This window comes from Bacillus rossius, assembly GCF_032445375.1.
Source record: "Bacillus rossius redtenbacheri isolate Brsri chromosome 9 unlocalized genomic scaffold, Brsri_v3 Brsri_v3_scf9_2, whole genome shotgun sequence".
Taxonomy (NCBI): Eukaryota; Metazoa; Arthropoda; class Insecta; order Phasmatodea; family Bacillidae; genus Bacillus; species Bacillus rossius.
Genome location: NW_026962013.1, coordinates 18,867,836 through 18,895,545, shown reverse-complemented (window position 1 = coordinate 18,895,545; position 27,710 = coordinate 18,867,836). Strand labels below are relative to the sequence as shown.

The window sequence follows — 27,710 nt, the reverse complement described above, 5'->3', positions numbered from 1 at the left end:
CTATCAGGAAAAAGGTGCCCAACACAAAGCATGCGCTAAACTAAGGCCTTAAATTTATTTTCTTAAATGCATTTCTAATTTTTATTGGAAGGATTTCTTTTACAATTTGGAAAAGGGGGGGGGGGGGGGGAAGAGATGCAGTGTTCGCACTTCCCTCCCCTAGTTAGAGATGACAAATTTAAGTTGTTGTAGTTTTCTTGGAGGGTCTCGAGAATAAAACAAAAGGTATCGGACTTGCATCTGACTTGCGAGACAAACAACCCTACCAACACTCGTTCTTGGTTCGCATTTCTAATGCAAAAGTATATCTTGATTGTGGCCTAAAGACCTGAAAATCAAGCAAATTCATCTATAAATAACTTTAAATTACTTACAAAACAGGACAGCCACATGAGGCATCTTGCTTATCAGGATGTCCAGCATCTCATCTGTAATATCCTCGATCTCATCGCTCTTCAGTTGGTGTTCCAGCCAAGCTAAAACTTTTTCTTCTTCTTCCAAGTTCCCTGCCCATCAAGTAAAAAAATATTATTAGTTAACTAGACAGAGGAAGTATGTCACAAAAATCATCAATATCACTGCAAACATGTGAAAAGCAGAAAACATCAAAACATGAGCTGTGGAATTAGTGTGTTAGAAACACATTCAATCAAAAATTTTTGGTAGTAATTTGTGAGAAGGCAAAAGCTTTGAAAGACAAGTCATTTTCAACAGGTGACATTTATGCGAGGAAGCAGCGCGCAGTAGCAAAGAAACGTTCACAGACGACAGCCAAGCAGCAGAAGACAGGCATCTTCCAAGACGAAACACAATCCAAGCCACAAAAACACAGAACGTCAGCTCAGCAATTCATCTCACCCGTGTACGCAGTAGGGATGCCACCTTCAAAGTACACTAGAGTCGGGATTTTTTCGATGCCGTACTCCGCGGCCTCCTCTCGGTTGTCGATTTTCACAAACACAATTCCCATTTGGTCACACTCATCATCGATGTTCTCCAGTTCGTTGAGCACACGCTGGGATTTGCGATCGTTGTTGTCATCTTCAACAACGCATTTCAAATGACAGTCCACACTATTTAAATAAAGTTAGTGAATCCTAACAGCTTTGCTACATAAAACTGGAGAAAACATAACAAAACTAAGGTATCTAACATTCTAGATGTAATTAATGCACAAGTCTTTTTTTATAGTATTACTTATGTAATTTGCATACACTACTAATGAATACAATAATGCTTCAGTAACATATAAACAGGTTACCAAAAGTACCTGGTCATACATGTATACTTACACTTTTCTTTCTTGCAAAAATGTTTCCTTAAAAAGGTGGGACATGGTCACAGACCTTTCACAGTTTCGGAATTTTGATATAGGGCTTTGAGACAACGTACTATACAAGTGAAACACATTTATGCGATTATCATCATCACTGACACATAGGATAATTGAAGTAAAATATAACCTATGTATATTTTTATGGCATTGTTTACACACATAAATCTTACAATTAAATATACATATATTGGTTTTTTAAAACTTTAATGATAAGGTTTTAAATAATAAACTGGTAAAATTTCATTACTTCAAAAAACAACATTCCTTTTTATTGTAATGTTCTTTGTAACAACAGAATGGTGAAAAATGATTAATTTATTATGAACAAAAAATCTTAACACATGGAAATTTTGAATGCTTTCTTTAAAACAAGTTACTTTTTTCTAGTAGCAGCTAACATCATGTAAGTGTGTATACTACAGTAAAAGTGAGTCTACGTTTAATGTCAGCTACAAATTATTAAACTGAAACACTTACAGAATAATACGGAGAGAGTTTTTCCATCTTTGATCAGTTTATCAAGCATCTCATCTGTTACATCTTCAATCTCATCTTTCTCCAGTTGGTCCACCAGCCACTCCAGTATCTCATCTTCATTCTCCAGGTCACCTAACATGAAGATATTCTCATTTGAAAAACATCAACCACTACAAATAAATGAAACTGTATTTTTTCCATGTCATGAATTCAAGTTTATCCTGATGCCATGATCATGTATATATTGATCAAGTGATACATGATGCTTGCTGTTTTAATTCAGTATGACAAAAGATCCTGGCTAAACTAAGACTTGACTATCACAATAAAAATCAAATTATGTCTGATCTGGAAGTTTATTTTATTTTGTATGAAAACTACAATCATGGTTCATTAATTCATCACAAGTTTTTGTTAGTCCAGGATCTTTCAACATACTAAATTTAAACAGCTAGTCTCTTGTACCACAAGATCAATGTAAACAGATCAATGTATACAGGATCATGCCATCAGGATGCAGGGATAAACTTGAATACCTATGTGATATGGAACTTTTACCCATTTTTTTTTAAAAACTAATTAAATTCTGTCTCACATTTTGAGGCAAATTCTAAGTCATCAAATACAATTCCAACAATTAAAAATAATTATTTAAATTAAAAATATTTGAGTTTTCATTAGGCATGTTGGTTAAACCACTATTTTAATACCTTAATAAATACCAAAGAAAAATTTATATACAGTACAATGGTATTCGAAACAAGTTGTAGTACGCTGCTCTACAGAAAAAAAATATAGATGGGTGTTGGTCCTCAGAAGCAGCTCCAGGACAGGGAAAGCCGACAATCACCCAGGGCCCCGCTTTGATGTTTATATTTTATTTTACTGGTTCATCTAGTGTTCTTTTTAAAATATGGACATTAATGGGAAAAGGAACATTAAGATTTTATTTGCATGCAAATCAAAGCAGTACCTACAGATTTCAATTCATGATTTCATATTCGAAAAACTTTCAAATATTTTATTACCACATACGATTACGCAATTTCACCAGAATTTTGATTGTAGGCATTTATAAAACTGGGCCAAAAATAATTTATCAGGAAAGAATATCAACATTTCTTAAGATAAATTAGCCAAACAATAGTCAAAATTTAAGTTCCAGGTTGGCTTAAAAGAGTTAATTTTTCAAATTTCTTTGGGGTAGGTCTCCATAAAATTAAAAAGCCCAGGGCCCCAAAGTATAGGGCCACCACTGTTGGTCCTACTAAAAAAATTCATCACTGAAATGTACTTGTGAATAGTAGCCAGCTAGAAAGCAAGAAACACTGTATAAAAATGAAAACCAACAGTAGCGATAAAAACTATGAGAACTAAAAATGCAGGCAGTGTAGTAATGCGACCTGGAAGCTACGATCAAGAGCCGGGATCCAACTGAAAAAAATAGTCTGAATGCAAGCAGTTGGACTAATGCCGGACTACAGAATGTGCAGAACCATAGAAAACCAAATTAAAGAATTAACACTGGGTTTGAAAACAAATTAAACTGCCTAAGCTTAACTAGCGAGCATGTTGCCGCTCTCTCCAATGCTAAAATAAATGCTGAAATTATTTAGTAACTGTATTGATATAAATCAATTCTACCATTCGTATTTTAGCATGTTTAAGAAACTAAAAGCCAATGACTTTCCAACAGACAGAAGGCAAATACAGCCAGACATTTTTAACAAAACAATAGAATTCTGCATTTTTCGGCAAGGAAGCATAACAAAAAAAAAAATTAGTATGTATGAGTTATCAACGGAATCTAAAATAAATGGCACAAATTACAAAAAAAAAAAAAAAAAGTATTTTGAATGCTGACTCAAAGCAAAGCCAATGATCTCAATATTAAAGCACCATACATAATTGTTTGTCTGCGCCAAGTACGTACTCACCATCGTACATGTTAGGAATGGCTTTCTCAAAATATACGAGGGACGGAACTTCATCTATCCCAAACTCTTTAGCAGCAGAATCGTCGTCGATCTTAACAAACTGTATGCCGTGCTTTTCAGAGTCGTCATCGATGGTCTCGAGCCCCGAAAGAACCTGCTGTGAGTCTTCATCATCATGGTCGTCTGCGAACAAGTTCGTTGCTTTGGTCGGTAATACATTACAATACAGTATTGTCTTTTAGGCAGCTACTCTACAACAGTAGTATAGAAATTAATTTCTGGTAAAAACAATAATAAATCATCACTACAGTAATAAGTTAATTATTAACTAACAAACCTATGTCATCAATGCAACGAGTAAATGTCCATACAGAAATAGATACTTATTTGTTTTTTTTTAGTGTTTATTATATGCAGGTCCTAATAGCATCAAATAGACTTTTTTTTCTGAGAAAAAAAATATCACCTCCAAATGTGGCTTCAGATCAAGGGCGTCGCCAGCCGATGCCCTAGAGGGGGGGGGGGGGGGGGGGCAATTTGTGGGAAAAGTGTGTATTTTTTTGCATTTGGCTACATTTTTTTGAATCTCCAGGGCTCTAGCGGGGGGCAGCTGCCCCCCCCCCCCCTTACCCACTTGGCAACGCCCTTGCTTCAGATGTTTGACATCATATTTACCATTGATTTAATCTGAATGTTGTCTCCATCTAGGCATGAGTATATAAAGTATAAGGTAATACATTACATAAAGTTCATAATATACTAATGAAATCTTTTGAGATAATTTTTAAAGGTGCTGTTTTGAGTTATGAAAATAACTCATACTGTTACATCAAGTTTCTGACCCGTGGTATGCTAACAAAAATCACTCACCCTAATAGCCTGTAATACAGTGGCAGCCAATCCGTGGTCCGCAGGACATATTTCGCCTATCAAGGCTTGAGCAGTCTTTTGCCACACTAACAAGAAATCACTACTCGGTACTTGACCATAACATAAATTAAAATAAGACAAGATAACACATTTACCAAGTTACAACAACTTTCATAACTTTGTATTACAAAATAATAAACGAATAAAGTACATTACTCGTCCACATGAATGAACCCATTGTTTATGAACAGTTATCATGAACCATCCTATTAACAACATAATATAATATGGTGGCTGCTATGAAAACAACCTGTTACAATATATTACAAATGTGAATGGAGATAAGATGGATGTTGCTGATGATAAAAAAGACTATTTTTTTTTTACTAATTGGTATGGTAGTTTTTTATTCTTATTTTTTTTAAATGGCTACTTTTTGTCCCAGTGCCTCCTGAGGTTTGTTTCAACTCCACAGACCAGTCATGAAAGCCGGGCGCGGCAGGACCCACACTCACAGAAGAGGACCGCCAGGTGGTCTATGGACTGGATGAGCGTGTCCAAGGTCTTGGCGGTGACGTCTTCGATGATGTCCTCCTCGTCCCCCGTGGACTTGTTCTGCACCAGCCACTCGAGCACGTCCTCCTCGCGGGTCAGCTCGCCTGCGGACACGACACTGGCCCCTTCACGCCCCAGCAGCGGCGAGACACCACTGGCCCACTGACTGCAGTCTCGGATACTTATCTCATCTTAACAGCACGTGGTTCCAAAGCTTTACAGTGAATTTTTTTTTTTTGCTCTTTTTAAAAAGTTTTAGAAAATGTAAATATGATGATTTAATAACTACTTGAAAGATATTTATGATAACATTATTTAACAGTCAGGTAAAAAGTTGGATAGTATTTGTACTTAAAAATGGTTTATACCATGTTGTTAAGAACCTTTTGCACAAATATTTTCTTTTGACTTACAATATTTCTCTAATATTTTTTTCAAAAATATAGGTAGGCCTACCATATATAATATTTATTTTCAGAAATAATTCTCATAACTAATGTAAATAACATTATTCAAATATTATATTCTGGAAAAATCAACAAATTTCTAATACAGAAAGTGCTTCACGTTTGTTAAAGTATGCAAAACTACGAAACTTACGGTTGTTAAAACATGTTAATATGTAATGAGGAAGTTATTTAAAATTTTAGAAAATGTTAATATAATGTAATTACTACTTGGAAGATGTTTATAATAACTTTATTTTGATTCATGTTATATCTGCATACTGCATACTATTCTGTTTAATATTTAAAAAAATATATATTATACCTAGATCTCTAATATTTTATTTTGAGATAATTACTTAAACTGGTACATGTAACTAAACCAGATGCTTCATATTTTAAACTTACACGTATTTGTATTAATGGTACACATGGGCATATGCAAAGAGGGGAATGGGGGTTAAAACTGCCCCCCCCCCTTAATTTTCTAAAAAAAAAAAAAAAAATTGAAAACATCAGACAAAGAGGTTCTATTCCACCCTGAAAATTCTGTAAAGTTGCCTGTGTGTGCTTTGTTATCATGCTGGGGCAATGAACATCAATGGTGAAGAATAAGTATAAAGCATATAGAAATTTGTGATGAGAAGAGATTTTTAAAAAGGCAGTATTCTAACTAATGATTCTCAGAAACTAGGAAAAATACATGTTCACTTCCTGCACAAAGGAAGCCAAAAATGTTTTGTTTTTTTTAAATTTGATTTTACACAAAAGGTTAATTATGAAAATGTTGATAAGTTAATTTCTCAATTTAAATTTTGGATGAACATGATATTTCTTGTTTACAGTTGCATAATAAATTTAATATGCTAAAATATAGTTTATTTTGTGGACATATTGTGCCGTAAGTTTAATTTTTAGCTAGGATGTGGCAATCTTAACTGCTGATAAGTAATACCTATGTAGTTAAACAATAAAACAGTGTAGGCAAGTAGGTGGAAAACTTCGACAAAAAATGTTAAACATCAAAACATTTATGAAAACAGAAATTAAATCTTATTTAAGTACTGTATTATTCTATAGCTACCATTAATATCTCCTGGGGCAGTAACCATGCAATTTTAGCTAAAAACACAGCAAGATGGACAATAGACCAAAACCATTTCTTTTTTAGACCAAGTAAATACCCTCTTATACAACTTTATCGGGGTATCTACAAGAATCATTACACAATATACACTACCGATTCATATTCAAGTGGTATATTTGGAATTTCATGTACTAGGAGACAAAAATTTCACACATGTAAGGCCTACTACAGGTTCGGCATTGCAGCTGAGACCCATGAAGAGCCAGGTTGTGTAATACAATATGTACACTAGGTGGAGAAAGGCTTGTGAAACATTACAACCAAACTACAGCCTCGACGAGCCAGCTCAAGCTTGTCGTGACTGGCTGACCTTTCTGTGCATTTCCTAGACTGGCCGTAAACCATTTCCTGCCTGATTCGTCTGTCTCCGAGATGGGACGCTTTTCCTTCGCAAAACCTAGCAACATTACGCAACACACTCAACAACACTGTTGAAGGGACTGTTTACATCATTCACCGAGATTAGCTTGAATCATTGAACCAATTGTAGGAGTTACTTACAAATGCACAAGTACTTCATTGTACCAATCAAATATTTTTCTTCTTTTATACACCAGTCCATAGTTGGTAACATTAACACATGAATACACAGCAGCCCACTAACATCACTATACAAGCAAAAACAACCATTTAAGTGATGCTCTGAGAAAAAAAAAAGGCTCATTAAACAAGTAAATAACTTTATTTATTTTAAAAATAAATTATTTCACCATCATACAGAATAGGAAAACTTATTTAAAGAAAACATTTGTAGGTAAAGAGTTTTCATTCTAGTGTGGATAATGTGAAATATATTACATTGTTGTAAGATAGTGATAAAAATATGAATTAATAATTTTAAAGCAATAAATAGAAATAACTCTATTGTAACATCAAAAAAAAAAATGAAGCATCACCAAACTGTAAAAGTGTCACTGCTGAAACAAAGCTGTAGTAACTTACTTAATCAAAAGAAAGAGGTGATATGAGAAACAAGTGAGAATGTATTTAACAAAGATTAACAATTATTTTTTTGCTTCCTGCAAAACAAAAAAAAAAATACACTGCCAACACAGGGCACACATTTGGTGTGCAGAGCTTCAGAAAAATTCACGTGATTTGAAAACTGCTCAAGATATCCATGTGGTGTTTGTTTACGAAAAGCAATCAAGAATACGCTGAGGACAGACGAGTAGATCTGTTCCAGTACTTCGTTTTTAAACTTTAATTTTAGGATGTTTTCAGAATGACTTTTAGTCGTAAAACTCCCAGTACAAATTCTTGTAAGCACTAAAGATACCTGCAATACATTTTTTCCTTAATTTATATGCCAAAATTATTTTGGTCACCACTCCAATCTCACAGTTCCCTACGCTTGATGAGAAGCGGTCAGCTTTGAGGCGACACTGCGCTAAAAGTATCAGCGAACATCGCACTTCTCATTCCACCTCATTAACACAAATACACCTCTCGCTAGGCTGGATCCTTAATTTCTGAACAAACACCTATGAAAACTTGCCAAATTGTAAACCGTTTCATAAATTTGCAGGTTAATGGCCATGTGCTTAGGTACTAGTAACAACTTCCCCATAAGCAAAACCACACAGTTGCGACAACTGTGGTGACAGTTTCTCACCTTGGTAGATGATGGGTATCTGGTGCCTGTAGTACACAAGTGCCGGCAGGTCTCCCAAGTTGTATTCCTCTGCCAGACTGTCGTCTGATATCTTAACAAAGCCAATACCGAGCTGATCAGCTTCATCGTCGATGTTCTCTAGCTCTTGTAACGCTTTGGCACATTTCTTGCACTCTGGCTTGTCTGTAGAAGTACACGTGAAACAGATTAGAACATGCCCTGCTTGCACTCTGTGAATCACTTAGGTTTGTAATTATCAGATGACTAACTTATCTTACAAGAACCAGAGTAAAAACAAACCAATATAGCCATAAATGCAGTTGATGTGGTTTTTCCCCAATATGTACTGACAAACCTCTAGGCAAGCCTGTTTGATGTTTGAGAAAGAACATGTTTTGCAAGTGGTAAGTAGGCCTACCTGATTCACTCGTCCCCTAGGTTAGCATTAAATACATACGACTGACCCATCTAGGCCGTATTAGCAATCTTTGGGATTGTGCATTTTTTTTTTTTACGTAGTTCAATCAACCTAACAAACCATCCCCACTACATCAAAGTATTCTTGATGTAGCTGATCTAACCTAACCCACTTTTTACAGTATTTTCAACACCTGAACAAGTGCAAACCTAACATAGGAAAGTAAACGTTTCACCTAACCAACACAATGAAATATTCTAACCTATAACATTTAACTTTTCACTTAATTAGGAAAATAAAACTAAGCTATTCGCTTTACCTATTGAAAAAACCAATTCACTTAACTTGGAGACAAAAAGTTTCACCAAACCTATGGATGTACAGTACCTACTGCATTCTGAACTTAGCCCCAATCCTCTCCTGTAGTCAAGCCATTAGAGGCTAGATTTGTCAGCTGAGGTATCTGTGTTATTAGACATGTTAGACACTAAGCACTGCTCTAATCACTCATTTAGAGAAAAAGTGTTTTTTTTTTTTAATGTTTAAATCATTTACAATAGTAAGTACTACGTTCTAAGCAATTCAATTTTGAATAATACAGCTTTTATCCCATATTTTCCTATCATTAGCATAGTCAAGTGCTCTTTCGAACATCTAGCATAGTGAAGGAATTCAAAAATGCTCTTTTACTTTTTGAGGAGTGGAAAAGGAAAAGAAAAAAAAAAACTTAACTACACCAGTAATGATATAAATGCACTGACATGGATTTGCTTATCATTTAATTAACATGCATACTTTTAAAGATAGAGTTATACTTCTCTGACATATTTTTACTACCTGCATTAAACAAACAATTCCCAAATACAAATACTTTTATAAAAAAAAACGCAACTTATGTAACAAACTAAGTTTTGAGGTTATTGTAAAATTGCTTTTGCTGTACTTTACTAAACTTAAACACTTAAATCTCTTCTTGATACTGCTAGCATTAATAAAAATATTAATTTGCAGTTTTGTAAAGATGTTTAAGAGTGAATGTATTAATTAAATCGTTTGAATTACCCGCCAAAGTGCGCCAAAATATCAACTCCGAGCTGATAAACTGGCGTGGCGGGTACTTGCCAGGCAGAGTTACAATATGGCAAAAATTAAAATCTGGTATAAGGCATAGTACAAAATTTTGGTATGTTCCATTGAACTCTTGTATTACGGTACGAAACAGAAATTAGGTACATTATGTCTATATAAAAATTCATGCGATTTATATCTAGCCAAGCATTAAAAACTAAACAAAATACTGTCGCAATAATAAAAAAAGTTTTTTTTTTTTTTTTTGCGGCACAGTTTACAGGCGCAGGTAGATTTCAAAGTTCCTATTTCTTCTGGAACGTGCTAAAATATGTGGAAACTTCTGAAAAATTTTGAGGAATGATGTATGAATCCTATATGTTCCGAAATGATCGCGTAAATATTTTCGCATAAAGTAAATTTAAACACTGAAGTTGTATTGAAAGGTAGTTGCACCATTTTAGAAACATTATGCAAAAAAAAAATACGAATTATTTAAAAGAAATTGGACTTTATGTTTCCCATCGTCATCACAGAAAATTTCGAATTATCTGAATACGAACAGGTTGCACTGGTTTCTAGCATACCAATATAGTAGTATCGCATAGACTCGATGCGTGCGTAAAATGAAGTGATTATGTGTGTTGATTTTGGAGGAGGAGGCTCGAAGTAAAGATCAGTTCATCATAGAGCAATATTTATCTGAAAAGAATAGGGAAGTTTTTTCGAAGTACCTATAGCTTTGGAAAACGTCTATAACATTTGATTGTAGTTAGAATTATGTGTTCCGATCCAGCTTTAAAAATAAACTGGGCATTTAAATTATTTTCCAGTTTCATCTCGGTGTAGAGTGTTCAGAGCTGCACATTTTTCTCTGACTTCTCTATGGCCTACCACAAGTGAATAATAATTAGGATTAAAATCCTGAAGAGGCTAGTGAGTCTGTAAGCTTAGCCGTACAAATAAAAACTTTTGAATTTCCCTTTTTAAAAATTGCTGAATAACCAGTCAGGCAATAAATCCATCACTCGCCATCTCAGTCAATCGATATTATTTCAGCAGTTAATCAATTAAATTGTTATTTTCATATATTTTCTCTTCTTAGGTCTCTAAGCAAATGTAAATTCTAAAATGACCATAAGCACTGTGGGTCGTTAATTAATAATATTTATGACTAAAAAAAAAAAAAGACAATGAACTATCTGTATTTGAGTCGCTAAACTACCGTCTGTAAGAATCTGGCTGCCGCTCAATGAACTTGGCCGGGAATGGGCTGAAGCGGCAGCGAGGACTTGGCACTCCGTGCTTTAAAAATAGAACACAAATTGTGTCGGCATTGCTACACCTTTCGTCTGAGACACAATGGTATTTTCTCTTCTGGCAGCGTCTCTTCTTTGTCTCGCTGAGGGGCGGAACCTCTAATTTCCCTTCTCCTCCTGCCGATACTGTCTACACCCCTCCATACCAGCGATGTCGTGAACCCGCCCGACTCAGGCCACCGTTGGCAGAAATAGCCCCCCCCCCCCCCCTACAAATCTTAACAACCGTCTCCGTCACTTTAATGCCAACACATCCCTGTAAACGAAGGCAGCAGACCCCACATAGTGTCATTAATTTATTGTAGGGGACTGGAGAAATAATTGGTAGCTCATGATTCGGCAGTTCGATGAGTAGATACATTCTATTTATGATATTTGGATTGTGTTTGTGAATCTGTGGATAAAATGATGGAGTCACAACAGAACAACGACGCGAGGCGTAGCTCGCATATGCGACAGCAAAATATCGAGTTATTGTGAACAAGTTGTTCTCGCCGACGCGTCGAGAAAAAAAAAGACTAATAAATATAAAATATTTTTTGCCATTACCTACACACAAACATACGATAGTCATAAACGCTTGAAGGTTTTTAGGTAGATTTCGAAGAAAGACTGTGCACATAGCCGTTACCATGTTACCATGGTGCGACTTCCGGAAAATTTTTATATAGTTTTTTGGTTTTATGGTCCATAGAGCCCAAAACCACCGTCATCTCAAAGGTTTGTTTGTCACAACTTTTTTATGGACATGATAACTGCCGTACTTTTGTACAAATCGCTTCCAAACTGAAAAATAAAATAAATTAATAGAAAATCTCGGTCGAGTTCGTTAATGGGCTTAATCCTACCAAACAAAAACATAAAAATCGCTATAACTCCCTTAATATGATATATATCTCATCCATATGAAGTTATTTTATCTCGCTAGAGTACATAACACCAAAATTCTTTTTATACGACCATTCATAACTGCAAGGGGCGTAAAAAAAACAGGGGCTGGTGGACAAAAAAAAAATTTAAAAAAAAAACTTAATATATTGCAAGGGGTTGAAAAATCGGGATTACAATAAAAAATAATAATAACTTTCGTACAATGTGCACTATTAAATTCGTTCGTGTTTATTTTCTAATTAACATGTTGTAGAGAATGTGTTTGATTAAAATTTAACATTAAATCACAGTGCGTGATCACGTTTCCAAGATTCCACAAATCAATTTAGCATACAAAAACTCAAGAAATAAGCCAAGACTAATAGTATTACCAACGCTCCAGTTTAACCATCTTTCGAAAAAAAAAATAATAATTTACGTTCATTTCAGTAACGTCGTGCCCCCAGATATTTAATCATCTTTGGGAAAAAAAAAATACATTTTTGCGTTCACTTCATAACGTCGCGTCCGCGACGCGATGGAAGCATAACATATTTTCAACTGGAAAGTGTGTCACATCCGCCATTTATTTCGTGCTGAAGTTACACGTGTGTCGAACGTGATTGATCAGATAAATATTCGCTTCCATTGCATCGCGTCCTTAATACAATACAATTTATCGTGATTCCAGCATTAATTTCATATAAATGTATGTACACGTAAACGTACCTATAGCATGTCAAAGTAGGTATACTTAGGAAGATTACTCAGTTTCCTGAAAAGTGGCCCACATTTTTTGTTCCTGTGAATTGTGGTTTTGTAGGGATGCGGTAGATGACTTTGACACCAAAATTAGCTCGTGCACGGCAACCTCTCCTTCAGCTAGATACGTGATTACAGTCTGCCGGACGAGAAGAGTGTGTTCAAAATAGAACCGCCACTGCCACCACTCTGTTCCGTGAGTCTGCAGTTGCCAGAGACGCCGCAATTAGGTGGGGTCTCACGCACAATGTTAACTTTTTTTTTTTTTTGCATTTTTCGTAATTAAGTGTTAATTAAGGGCTATTTCTCTAAGTTTAACACAATACATCTCTTGCAATTGTTTTTCTGACACAAATATGTTCAACAGATATTCACTAAGTGTGATATAATGGGCGTAATAAGTTCGCGCAAGTGATAACAATAGCAAACACTTAGTAAATATCCGTTTTAAATATCTGTGTCAGAACAACAAATTCAAGAGAGGTATAGTGCCAAATTTTCGGGAAATGACAAAAAATGAGGGAAAAAAATCAACACATGGCGTGTGATAGGTACTCCACATTAATACCTTTTGAACGCACTCATAAAGGTTTTGTATTCGAATAAACTAATGAGTATTACCGAATAGCATCGACACAAATTTTCTACATAATCACTACCTGTACGAGGGGGGAGGGACAAGGTGAGAACGAAGGAACACACAAAAGTCAGTGCATATTTATAACCTACTCTCTTGAATGTGGCGCCGAGACTCTTAAGTTACAGCAGGTATAAAAATGTATCGTTTGCTTTAGACCCTTGAGTGCTTGAAGAACGTGCAACTTAAATAAGTTCCGCAAAAAAAATTACAAACATGTCGTGCCAAATATTATATCTTATAAACATTTCAGCTGTTGCCTTAACGTTGATTTGAACTATTTCATGTAATACATTGTTACTCAGGATGTTACACTTCGAAGAAATCTTGGCTTTCTTGTCTTATAAGAGCTTTGAATTCCACGCATTCCTTAAGTTAAGCTGATAAAAAAAAAGGGCACAACACAGGCAGGTAGGCAACACTCGTTACCCTGGAGGTGATGAAGGAATCACTTAACGAGAAGCACGCACGCAGAGAATTCCGTGCCCCAGAACGAAAGACGGGTATGTAGCGAGATAAGTTTACCGTAATAATAACTAACACACCTTTACTACAGAAACTTCAAGAGTAGCTGATGCTGGGGAAACCTTCGGAGAATATATCATGATTCTTAAGGCAGGTTGACATCGCCTCACAACTTGTGTATTAGAACATGAAGCATACGTTGGCAAATACTTACGTTATTGCGTTGTTCACTTGCAGTACATTCTCTCGCCATAAGTAAATTTTGCCCACCTTCCAGGATTAATTTCTCTATTTGGCATTTAATGCCACAAGCTTAATTTATTCAAAACAGTAAATTTTGGTGAGTTCAACGTGTCGGTAAATTTATCCATCATTAAACAATAATCATCCTTTACGGTTTTACGGTACCAAAACTTTATTGAAAAATTTAATCACGTTTCATTTTAACATTTCATGAAAAAGTGTTATAAGAACGAAATGTTTTGCACGTTTACAATACTTTGATTTTATCTTTAAACTCAGTGACCATCTGAAATGATCTATGTTATGTTTTCAATAAACGCGAATTTCAACTATGCATATTTCCAGGCACCACTGTTTACAGTTACATAATTACTATCCAATTACATTTTTTGGTAAAAAAAAAATCTGAAATGATAAATTGCTGGCTTTCACGACCATTGTTTAGTAAATATATTGGCATGTCGCAGTGGAATTCTGTGCCTACGTTTCACTCTGCATTACAGCAGATACCTTCAGGGTGTAGACTACCAATTCGACATTAACCAACCTCTGAAGCCATGTTTGTTTAAAATATCTGCTGTTTATTTTGTCGTTGGTATTCGGTCTGGCCTACATGCTTGACATTTATTGTTTGTCCAGTCAAAGTTTAATAACTAATTGTATGAGTTTATTCTGATTAAAGTATTCCTTTAATGGTATCCATTGGAAAATCTGCAGAAAAATACCATAAATGATACTGTGAAGCAGATTTAATGCCTTTTAAAGCAAATAATTTCAAAGTAAACTTACACGTCTGTAAAGCAAAATAAAAACTAAGAAAACTCTTGACTAACAAGAAATTACGCGATTTTCTCTCAGCAAGTTTGTGAACATTTTAGTTTCAGAAATTACAGAATTGCTATTTGTTGAAAACTGGTACTTTCAATCGTGTTTTAAAAACTTTTTTTTTCTTAACCTTGACAATAGTAGATGCTTACATGTGCGGCTTTATTTTTACAGTCGATGTTACTCGGATTAGAAGCAGAGCCGTGGCTTCTAAGCCGCAAATAACTTTTTATCTTTTTTCTAATTTAAGAGTTCGCTCGTGAGGTTGCGTAATGGGGTAAAGGTCCCCTCCATCTTGGATCTATTCAAATAAAAATATAAAATTCAATTTCATATTTGAAATTTGAAGACGAGAGCCCACTATGGTGCAGATAACTACTTAGCATCTCTTTCTAAAATTTTTGTTTCGCTATTGTTAATTTTGCAATTTTTGCAAACATAAATGTACCTATTCATATATAGCTATTTAATATTTAAAAATATATAAGATTCATACAAACGGTTAGATATTTGCCGATTTTTTTGCAGCCTACTGAATGTTGCTGTATCCTCAACCTACTTTTGTTTTTATTTTAAATATATTATATTAACGTAACTAAATCCTTGAAAAAAATCATAGACGTTTGACGGATTCATCAACTTTAAGGCAACGGAATCAACTCTATGACGAGTGTTTTTCAACTAGCGCTGTGAACGATACGATACACATGAATAACAAACTAATTATGTTTTAAATTACACCTCGTTTAATTTTAGCAATGTTTTCTGAGAATCAGTTGGGTGCAGTTTGAAAAAAAGAACCATTTCATTCAAACACTAAAAAATTAACGTCAAAACACTTGACATAGGCACGTGCATGAAATGTTTTTATTACATACGTTACTTTGTAGAAGTCCTTTGTTATAAAAACACAGTAGATGTACAAAATGTATCGTAACTTATACTGCATATTTTGAGATGATTTCTCAACTCATTAGTAGGCAGAAAAGTTTTATAACATATTGTCATGTAACAACTTGTAAGTAAGGTACACTATGCTAAGTGAAGCTCGAACGAAGCGAGTAGATGTTTAGCAGTTTGGCAGATTAGAGCCGCTTAAGTTACAGTTAGCATCGATGCCAACGGACACAGTGCCAAGAAAATTCGCAAATCAGCATGCAGTCGCATTTTGAGCTTAGCACTGCAATTCAAATAACTCACAAAACAAATTAAAACGTGTGACAGTATCCATTCAACTGAAAAATGGAACATCACACACTCTCTATCGTCCCTGGTGTGTTTCGGACTCTATTCCGAGCTGTAACACTTCGCAACGTAAGGCCTGTTACAAATTTTTTATACATCTAAGTCTAATTTTGTTCAATCTGTATTGTGCTGAAATCCTAGGTTCTAGACATTTACCCGTCTCGTCTGAGCTTCACGTTTTTTTAGGCATAACTAAATTTACAAAACAAGCCTGGATAAAAATGATACTAAACTTTCCTGCCAAAAGTTTCCATAACCAATTGTCTCTTAAGATGGGTAAAGTATGTTACTGTGCATCATTTTGTGCTCTAGTACACTCTAAAAATACAAATAAAAACTACTGTACGATAATACGGAAAAAGTGGAGTCCTTCTAATTGCTGATTCAATGTGAATAGCAATTTTCCGGACAGTGATGACCATGCATGAATCACTGATTCGCCAGTTAATAGTAGCGCATATTTTTGTTCTCAGTGAAATTACTGAACTAGTCAGATTATGAGGTTAAAAGTTTCAAGGCAAAAACAATTATTTTGAATGTGTATATTACTGGAATTTAAGGGTATTTGTAATTTCTACTTGTAGGTAATCTAGTTTAATTTACTACGCATACTATATATACACAAGTGTAACTGAATTGTTAAACTAGATAACTAAGAAAACGATAGCAGCGTAGAGAAAACACAGGAAGAATGTTAAAGAGACAGACACGGGATGTCAAAGAACACACGGAAAAGTTCAGGCGGCTAGGAGTAGGGTGAAGAAAGAGAGAGAGAGATAGATGGATAACGCTTCATACTTACTGGATGAATTTGGCGGGCAGTTCTTGGCTTCCGGACCTGACAAACGACAAAACACAGTCACAAAACACGGGAAGGGTGGAACACATAAATTGTCGCCTGTACCTCTCGGGAAACTTCACTGGGGTGGGGTGGGTTCCACTACCTGACTTTTCATTCCTATTCAAAGAAAATTACACTGAAGTTCTTTTAAAAAAATTTGTCATTCGAACCCCTATTATTTCCATAATTATTATTTATAACGTATGAACATACTCTGTAGCCACAATAACATTCCATAGATAGTCACTAAACTCATTGTATGAAAATTAAACTATATAAAAAAAAAATTGTTTAAGATCAGAGCACATAACTTCTTCCTTGTGCTGTACAGAGAAACTTGAGAATTTTTTTTTGCCATTAACTGTTTTGAATTTTGTTTTTGGAAAGTTCGATGTTATTTTGTGAATAAAAAATAAACTAGCAATTTTAAATGTTTATATGTTTTGTTGCAACATGAATAAAAAAAATAAAATTATTTTTCCAAATATTTACTCAGAAATGAGTTATTTTTTCTGCTCCTCCGTAATATTCTGATGTCATTGCCTCTAGATAAGTTAAACAGTTACCTTGTAATTGATGAACTCTGATATTACTAGGAGAGATTTTGATACTTGAAAAATATTAATATAATCTTGCATGGAATCAGGAATCCGCAAACATACCAGGCACCAAATAATTTTACCCTAGTGCTTCCACAAAAACCATTAAAATCTAGCAATCTCTTTTAGTATTTGGATTGTGTTTCCTCCAAGATTTTTTGAATCGTGGTGTGGCATTTTTCTGCGGTATTTTTTGTTTCCTACAAATATTTATGGTAAGTTCACTTCAAGTACTTATTATAATCATATTCATTTATAATTACACCGAAAAAATATGCGTATAGGTAAAACAATAATAATTTGGATGGAGGTCACTTAACTTTAATTTATATAAAAGTAAAAAAAAATCAGTAACAAAACTCTGAGGCAGCAGCCTATATTGCTGTCCCAACACTTAGGTACGAATTTTATTATCTCTATAACCATATTTTCTTAATTATTCTCCATATACACAAAACGTTCACAAAAAAAATTAACATTTCACATGGGTAATACTATGGTAAATCTTCAATAATACACGTAACACTATAGGATGTAATACATAAGGAAGTCGCGCTGGAAATATGTGCACGCTTCTAAAACACATACGATCGGAAATTAAAAAAAACACTTAAAAATACATAAGATTTCATCAACCCATTTTTAAAAGTTTTAAACGCTCCCATAAGGTATAATTAATTTTTAACATTACATTTTGGTAGCCATTTTAAAATTTAAAACATTTAAAATTTGCTCTGTTTGTCTACGCTTATCAAATAGGTGCTTTTTACATTCTGCATTATGGCAAAGCTTAAAGGCAAGTAGTTAGAGATACTGAGAAAGTAGTCTTTTAGCGTATCGAAGTTTCTTGTAAACCATGATTTTGTTTTAATAAATATTAGTATTCATTTATAATTTTTATTTATGGTTCTGATAGATCATCAGAGACAACCAACATTTGACACATTTAATAAGCTGTTCGCGCCATTATGACATGAACATACAATTGGTAAAAAGGAACAAACCATGATATAACATAAAGATAAACCGAACAATGCCTGATGGTTCCATGTATATGGTATATATTAAACGACGAATTTACGCTGCATACAAACTTTTATTTTAGGGTTGTAAAACATACATCTACAGATGACTTTCTTATGTTGCCGTATATCTTTATTTAATTCATACCATAATTCCGTTTCACCTATGCAGCAATCAGGAAGACTGCGTCTTTCTACCGCAAATTATGATTCCACAAAATTATAATCATTACATGAAATATGTTACCATATCGGAGCTTGTGAATTGTGTATGCTTAATTTCAAGAGGTAACTTTGAATTGTTTCGAAGCCAAGAATAATTGAAGGTAATGATGTAAAATGCTGTATCATCTGTTCAAATGCAGACTTCAACTACAAGTTAAAGTTTAGACTATAACATACATTATATGTACTTTGAGTCTATGCACATAAAACGAAAGTTCTAGTCAAGAATTTACTTAAGTGATACAGTGATGGTTTCCAAAATTTTACTTTGAATGTGAGGTACATTCGATATAGGAATAGGAAGTGTAGTAAAAATGAAAAAAAAATAGACTTTTGTCTTATTTGCAATAAAAAGTACACTTTTTTAATATAAAAATGTCAAATGATCTGAATTAATACGACAAAAAAAACTTGGTAGCAATAAGTATCGAAAAAATTAAACACGTGGTTTTTTGATCTTTATTTTTTAAATTAACCGTCCATTTAGAGTGTAGGTAACTCATATTCTTGACGTTATTCGAAAAAAATTTATCACACAAATAGGATACATGCTAGCCTTTCAATTCATAACAGAAAGCGTCATAAGTCAGTGTGACGGGAAAAAAAACTTTGTCAATCAATTCCAGAACCATGTAAGGAGTCAGGATACCATCGTATAGTGATTTCTAACAATGAGATTACATTTACACGCAGTGGTCAAAATTCATAAGCTCGTTTCGTAACACCATACAAAACAAACCGTTGGAGAATATATTAAACCAGAATGGCAACAAGACGTAGGGAGACACGACTCTTGCTGTTAGTGAGCACCAGAGGCTGGGGGCTCGACGTTTTCTGCGGGTTGTGGAGGAGAAGCTAACCACCAAAGACGGCGACGAGCTAGTCCCTCGTCTAGAGTGTCGGATGAGAGAGGAGTTATTGGATACTCACAGAAGAGGACTGCTACGTATTCGGTGTCCTCGACAATCTTGGAGAGGATCTTCGCGTTGACCTCCTCGATCCTGTCTGGTAGGTCCATGGCTTCCAGACTCGTGAGGAAGTCGAGAACGTTCTCTTCGTCCATCAGGTCCCCTGCGGACGAAAGGAAGACAAAGACCAAGCTGGCATTATCTTGCCTCGTCTGCTAATCTGTGGTGTAGGCAACTGTGGGTGGAGTCCACGCGCGACAGAAGTGAATCTTCTTGCGTAGTACATGCATAGAAAACATAATTCTCTTTGGCTGAGGTGGCAGATCAATATATATATATATATATATATATATATATATATATATATATATATACAGTGGGCGTACAAGGAAAACCCTTTAAGTCCATATAATGAAATTATGAGAAAAATTTATTTTTATATTCATATGGGTTTGAAAATTTATACTGTACTGAACATGTTTAATCTAAGTTAATAATATACTTGTCATATTATATACTTGTCATGAAACACATTAAACTGGACTTTGTCATATGAATAGCTCATTTTTTTTTATCTAACTGGACTTATACGCCCACGATATATTCATTCAAGTATGCAAGTATGCTAGTATGCAAGTATGCTCCGTCATTTCTACCTCACCCCTGACGTCTCCTCCTCTGCCGGTTCCCCCACCACGTACCTAACTATACTCTTCGTATACGCTCGAAAAATTGTAGCTCTCTCAGCAAAGAAGTTTCACTTCAAAAAAGAAGGAAAAAAATGTCGCTTGATACATTTTATATAAAAGCCGTCGAACTAAGGATGGGATTGGAAACCGGGTCCTCTGGATGCGAGTCCATCGTCTTATAGCATTATTTAATGAGTGCAAATCCAACGCAAATATTCAAGGATTTTCTTATATGATGTTTTCATTATTAGGGTGACTGAACACAAAATATTCAGATATTAAGGTTTCTAATATCTACAAAAATGTGTTTTTAAGATGCTTAAATGCGAGGGAAATATTTTTGTGTAGTGTAGTTTGTTGGCACAGGGCAAGCAGCACAGGCTCGTACATCGAATGTTGATGGGCTTTGCAGTCTTTTAAAAATAAACTCTGCTGAAATTTAAGTACTTTTTATATTAGAAAATAAAAATATATTACTATGCGTAGCATATTATACTGCTTCATTAAAACTGTCAAATCGAATTTAAATTCAGTTTATTGTGTCTTAAAGCACCTATAAACGAATTATGAAATAAAATAACAACAAAAACATACACTGATACACATCAATGCGACAAAACACGAAACAACACAACACACAGATAGATAAAGTTTGATAAAGTACATGTTAATCAATTGGTTACTTTGGTTTTCACAAAAATCTTAAACCGAATCTAAAATGGTGTATACAGAATAAATATGTAGATAAAAAAAGTTTTACCTATGAATATTTGTAGATTATTCAAAAGGAGTTACAATTTTTTTTACACATTTTATAGTTACTAATGGTTTTAAAAGCGTCACTAATTTTGTAATTGCAAGTGGGAATTCTTAATCCAAACTGAGTCATGACTGAACCAACAAAAATGGTAATAAAAAGTATATAATAAAAAGTGCATCACTGATCGAACGTCTAATAAATAGAAAATGTAAAAGGTTTATATAGGAATGTAGCATATTCGAAATAATTTAAATGCCTGAAATTTTTAAATATTAATTTAAGAACGTTTTCTGCATACTTTCAATTATTTTCTAATTAAAATCATTTGATGCGGAGAAAGTTTTAAAATTAATAAGACCTAAAGATCTTCATGTGTTACTAATATTATCCACATGTTGGTGAAAAAAAAAAAAGCTTGGCATCAACATAACTCGATGGTCTCAAAAGAGGACACCACGTTTAATGTGATAATTCTGATTAATTAAATTAGTTTTTTGACTAAATGTTATACAATAAATGCTATCGTAATTCAGAGACGTTTGTTAACTTGAAAATCATATCCCGACAGCTGAAATATCTTGCTGAATAGTTTCACAAACATATTTCCCAATTATATATATATTTCCATCAGCATCTTTTCTTGATCAATTCTGATTACAGCTGGAATATCATTTATTAAATATTAAAGAGTAGTTGAGATAAACTACTTATTTACGGAACACCTAATACCATAAAATTGCATTTGCAAATTTGACTGAAAAGCGTCTATTTGTAATATAATTAAAACATATATGTATACCACGTATTGCTTGACGAGGGCTAAAATTTATAATTTTTTTATCTTAAGATTATGTTAAAAAGTATCAAAGGCTTTGCTCATGTTGAAATAAATATAATATTTTATTTACATCTGGATTTGTACTGGTACACACATATATATATATATAAAGCATGTGTTAAAGACGATATTCCTGATTGAAAACTATGTGGTTTTACAGAAATAATATTTCTAGGGAATAAAATTCATGTGTCTATAAATATTTTTTCGTCTAAAACTTCTAAAATACTACAAAACAAAGGTTTTTGACTAAAATTAAACCGTCAAGAAAATATATACCGATAAATGGTTGAACACACAACCACTCACTGACTGATGCACACTTAATTAAAATATTTTTGTACAATAGCAAAATGTTTTAAATGTTTGTTTGAGATTTATTTATAACATGTTGGAATGATAATGTTACAGTTACTAAAAACTAAAACGCTACAAAACAAAAAAAAAAATATGGTTTTGCAAAACTCCGTTCCCCCGAAGAAACCCCCGGAATTGCCACCGCATGGAGCCCAAGAAAAGAAAAGTGCTTCTCATTTGGAAACCACCTGGAAGGTTTTTTTCTGTTCCACCCACCGTTTTTCGATAGCCTGACTTGTTACAAGGGATTGTATTCCTACCACAGAAAATGCCACCATTTTGTCTGGGCAATCCGCCTTGGAGGAGCCGGGGCGCGAACCCGGGTCCTACAAGTCACAAGACAGGCGCTCTACCCCAGAACCAGAGTGGTAGAGCGGATACTTGCAGTCTTCTTAACACTGATATGATGTTATTCCAAGAGTTTACTGTAGTTTCGTGTGTCATTAACACGTGATGTACCTCGGTAACGAACAAATTTATGTATTCTTGTGTTCTTCGTACAGCATGAATTATGTATTTTCATTACAGTGAAATTTAATTTGTACAACTAGTCAGGCATTTTTTAGTTGAGTTACTGCAAACAAACTTACAGTCCCGCTGTACAATTATTGTATAGAAATATAGACTATTAAAAAAATATGTAAGATCTTGCACTGTCGATGGTAAAGTTATTTTGAAATAAATGATAGATATTAAAATAATGTGCCTAGTTAAAGTATGTGTGTGCTTACAAGCATTAAGTTATTGTATAAACATTTTATTTATTTGGTTTTTATAGTCACAGAAAAGTTAACTTATTTATATTACTTTTGGCTTTCTTTTGTTTTACCGTTGCTTACGTAACTTGCGAAGCTAATACTGGGAAGCTATTCAAAAAACTGTTTGCAAATAACTAAATATTGGAAATACTGGGGCAACACGAAGCATAAATGGTAACACTATTTTGTAGTGATTCAGTTATTTTCATGTAAATGTACAAATATGTAAGTTCCATTTACAAAGAAAATTTACGGTGCACAACGGCAAACCACATAACTCAATGATGAAACTTAACAGATAACAATTTAAAAAAAAAACGGCTATACAGAGACGTACAGGTGAACTCAGCGATGAGAATAAACAGTGATGACAGCACCGTAAGCAACAGCTGAGCGAAAAAAACCCAGATATTTTGAAAACCGCAACGATGATAGCGCAGACTAACATAGTAAGAGAACAGTTGCGACGTTTCGGGAAAGAGATTTATTCCCTTCTTAAGGCACAAACAGATTGGGTTTGTCATGACATACAGTTTAATTAGTAATGGCCTATGTCCGAAACAACATCTTGAATTAATTTACCTATTATTTAAAATTTTGTGAGTGGAAATTTTATTTAATTAACCTCACTGAATTTGTTGATATTCACATAGATACTGACTTTCTTTAAACAGATTGGTGTTTTGTTTGTGTTATGTGTATATTTGTTTACACTTCTGTAAACAAGGCACAGGTATTAGTGCAGAGAAGCTTATTCAAAAGAGGAACCTGTTTCTGCAAACATAAGTGTCAAGAGCGTAGTAAAAAAAGGGGTTGTCAGATTTATTTAGACAAAGAATTTTATTTTAGAATTATTACAAGGGTAGGAATTTCTGCCCTCCCCTTCCACAAATACTGTCTACACCCATGGTCAAGGTGTAAACAGAATCACATGTAGTTACACGCACTAGTACACGATATATTCAAAAGACGTGAATTAAAATTTTGGAGACCGTATTTTTTGATAGTTGTACTTATAATATTAGATGTAAATAATTTTTCAAGATATGTGATGATAGCCTACATGGAGTACTATAGTCTGAATCTATGTATTTGTACTGTTATGCAATAATCGTACACTCACGCCTGTAGCATAAGGAATCACTACAAGGCAATCTGAAGATGAGAAAAGATACACTATCGAAGTTTATGTACCGGGTCGTAAGACATAATATTCGTATTCCAGAGAACACTGGTTCAAATCCCGACTGGTAATTGTCATATCATTTTGACGTGAAACGTCTTAAAAATCACAGTGAAACATATGGGTACCAGAAAAAGTCTAATGAAAATGTCTGTATCATCTTGCTTTAACATTTTCCTAACTATATAGGCTTCGGCCTGAGACGCACTTAAGTCTTCCTTACCTATACCTCCCAAATACACTTAGTTTTAATTTAGGTTAGGAAAAAAATTTCTGTTCAATGTAGCTCACGACTCAGATGTGATAGCGCGGTGATTGTGTGATTGTGTTTAGAGAACTGGCAACACTGGGCAATACAGATTGTACGTTCACCAAAAAACATTAATTTTTATATAATGCCTACGGTCTCTCATTTATCATATCACAGGCCATTGTTAAACAGAATTTTCGTAGAATATTTATTGAAATGAATAGTAAGCTAACATTTAGTGTCTGTTTTGAATTAAAAATTTTAGTACGTAGTCAATTTCTCGTTTTTATTGTTTTTATTTTAAACCATTGCACTAAAAGCGACTCGCTGACATAAAAGTTTCACGTGAAACCAACGGCCGTGAGTCTCGATACAGCCCCGCCGATTTTTTTTTAGAAAATTGGTAGGATGGTTCCGTACTGTAGAACATGGCTAATTCCTTTTACATTGTCGCTCTACTGTGGCGTTGTGTTTTGCCGTCTGCATTGACCTCGCTATTAATATGTTTACGGACGAGCAAGCATTTCAGAATAAGAAGAAAAATAAAATTTTGGAAATAGTCTATTCCCCTGGTAAACATACATAAAAATGATTTCAAGGCTTTCATAAATTAATATTCTGAAATGTTTTCACTTAACCAGCTCATTACAGTATTTCTAAATTATTTCTTAGTAATTGAGGCAGTTAAAATATAGGTCTAATTTCACAACTACTTAATCAGTAAAACTTAAACGTATATCAGTTCACATGTTGGAAGTGCTATGATTGTTTTTTATCTTTTCTTAATGGCATTTGTTTTTTTTTCTGTACATCTATGTGTTAAAATACTCTTCATATTTTTTTCACAGCACATGCTAAAAACATAATGCTGGAATCACAATATTATCTTTTAATATTTCAATGATTTCAATATTTTTGTGCTGTCATCATTTGTGGTTTTTTTTTCGTTCTCTTAGTCCATTTTTCATTGTTTTTCTTTGTTTGTTGACCATATTCCTGTTATGGAATATTATGTGGTGTTTATATCCTGCTGACAACAGCAGTTGTTTGCTTAGTTTGTGTTTTTTGTCTCTCGGGTATTTTTTAGTTTTCTTCTACAGAAAAAGTGCTTAGCAATGGCGTATGTCCAAAAGCTTACATCAAGTTGAATCACAATACCCTGTAACATCCCCAACATGACGAATACAACACCACAGCCATTAAGATGTAAGGTAGTAGTGAAGTCAGCCCACGAAAAATGAACCCCAATAGCCCATCAGAAACATAACGTGGGTATTATTAATGATGTAGTAACGTAAAAATATTTTTTTTTGTGTGAAATCATTCATGCTTAAGTTTAAAAAGAATGCTAGCGTGTGTAGTTTGTGTTATCGTCTGTAACGATCATACAAGTGTGTAAACATCTAACGGTAACGAGAAAACTCATGTGTTCTCGTGTCTTTCATGTTAAAAATAAACTTATAATACGAAACTTGGACATGAAATTAAATATATAATTCTTTAAAATAATGCCGAGCGTGATAAATAAAAACGTCGCTGTTCAAATACCTAAATTCCTAAATGCGAATAGCCCACATACTTTCTGCGGCCGTCGCTAGAATTCGCTGCCTGAATCAAACGGAGATAACATTTAGCAGCACGAAACAACAGGAAATTTTAAAATATTAGAAACGGCTCCGATAAAACCCTGGCTTTGGACCTGGTTTCCAACCAGTAATTTTATTAAAATACTGCCCATATTGTTAAAAATCACTAAACAGTCAATACATAAAGTTTCCGCACGCATTAGAAGTTATACTTCTAATAGCATTTCTAAAATGTTAACCTGAAACATTTTAAATAGTATATAATTTTACAGTTGAGTTTGCTTAAACGACTGAAATAAGTCTGTAAATAATTACTACAAACAAAGTTTTACCTTACGGAACTGATTGAAAATTATTAGGTATATTATAATGTTATTAAAAAGGTTAAAAAATAAAATCCAGTGACGAGATTTAAACCACGCCCCTTGGGGTTAAGAAGCGCGTGCTCTACCGCTGTGCTACTGTCTCTTGGGAATTCAAAAGAAGAATATGTATTATAATATTTGTAATTCCAGTCTTCGTATGTATTTTAAAAATCGCGAGTTAGTCTAACAAATAGTTTCACTATCATAAATTTTCTTTGGCACACAAATACTTTTGGTATGTTCCGTTATGTTTACGAAAGTGACTGTATACGGGTTTTGATGTTGTTAAACGTGGGTCCGCCATCTTTGTGACACATTCCCGTTCATAGACTTCCATTCCATTTTCACGAAATTTCTCCTACCAAATGCCATATACTGATAGCTAAGACGTTTATACATATAAAAAAAATTGGTTGTCTGTAAAGTTGGTTTACGGACGATAGTTTAACGTTACAACGTCATAACAAAACATTGATGAAATGATTGCATACTTTTATGAATAAAATTGATTCATTTTTATTGAATTATCACTATTTTGTATGGATACAAAGGAGTGAAATGAAATCTACAATTTAATTGATAAATTTACTTTTATTTGCACTCATTAATTCAAATATGTTTATTACTTTAACGAAGAGATTATTTTAATTATAACTTTTATACATGTTTGCTATTTAACTTCAAGATCGTCGAGAATGTTTTACGCTTTTTCGCAATTACACATTTAACGACAAAGTTTGTTCGTCGTGAAATTAAACGTAGAATTTAATAAAAATGCCCTTTCAGTTAATAAAATAAGTATTAGTAAGTTTAAGAAAGAATTTCGGCTTTAATCGCCAACCCAGACGCTCGTGGTGCGCTGGGGCCGAGATTAAAATTCGTCGAGAATATTTTACGTTTTTATGTCTTCCGGTGCTCAAAATGATATGCAATTGTGGCCCCGGGCACGAAATTTTATTTATAATTCATTAATAATAACGCCCCTCGCAGTAAACAAAGAAAAATATGTATTAACGAGTGACTGGTTGTCGCGAAAGCTGTAAGATAGCGCGATTCGTTCGGTTCGCGTCCGTCACCGTAGATAGAAGCACCGT

General features: G+C 34.1%; 1 protein-coding gene across 4 annotated transcripts in view; it reads right to left on the bottom strand.

The window, feature by feature from the left end:
- LOC134543121 (uncharacterized) overlaps positions 1–27,710 on the bottom strand; it is a 175,779-nt gene that overhangs the window by 74,668 nt on the left and 73,401 nt on the right. For 2 of the 4 annotated variants that reach the window (XM_063387954.1, XM_063387956.1), the window contains exons 3-10: positions 19,853–19,993; positions 17,038–17,073; positions 8,384–8,566; positions 5,136–5,279; positions 3,751–3,933; positions 1,814–1,945; positions 859–1,041; positions 375–506 (exon numbers count right to left, since the gene is read on the bottom strand). In XM_063387954.1, the coding sequence (XP_063244024.1) occupies positions 375–506; positions 859–1,041; positions 1,814–1,945; positions 3,751–3,933; positions 5,136–5,279; positions 8,384–8,566; positions 17,038–17,073; positions 19,853–19,993 (1,134 nt within the window). The remainder of the gene's footprint in view (positions 1–374; positions 507–858; positions 1,042–1,813; positions 1,946–3,750; positions 3,934–5,135; positions 5,280–8,383; positions 8,567–17,037; positions 17,074–19,852; positions 19,994–27,710) is intronic. The other 2 variants (XM_063387955.1, XM_063387957.1) reach the window with 1 other exon arrangement.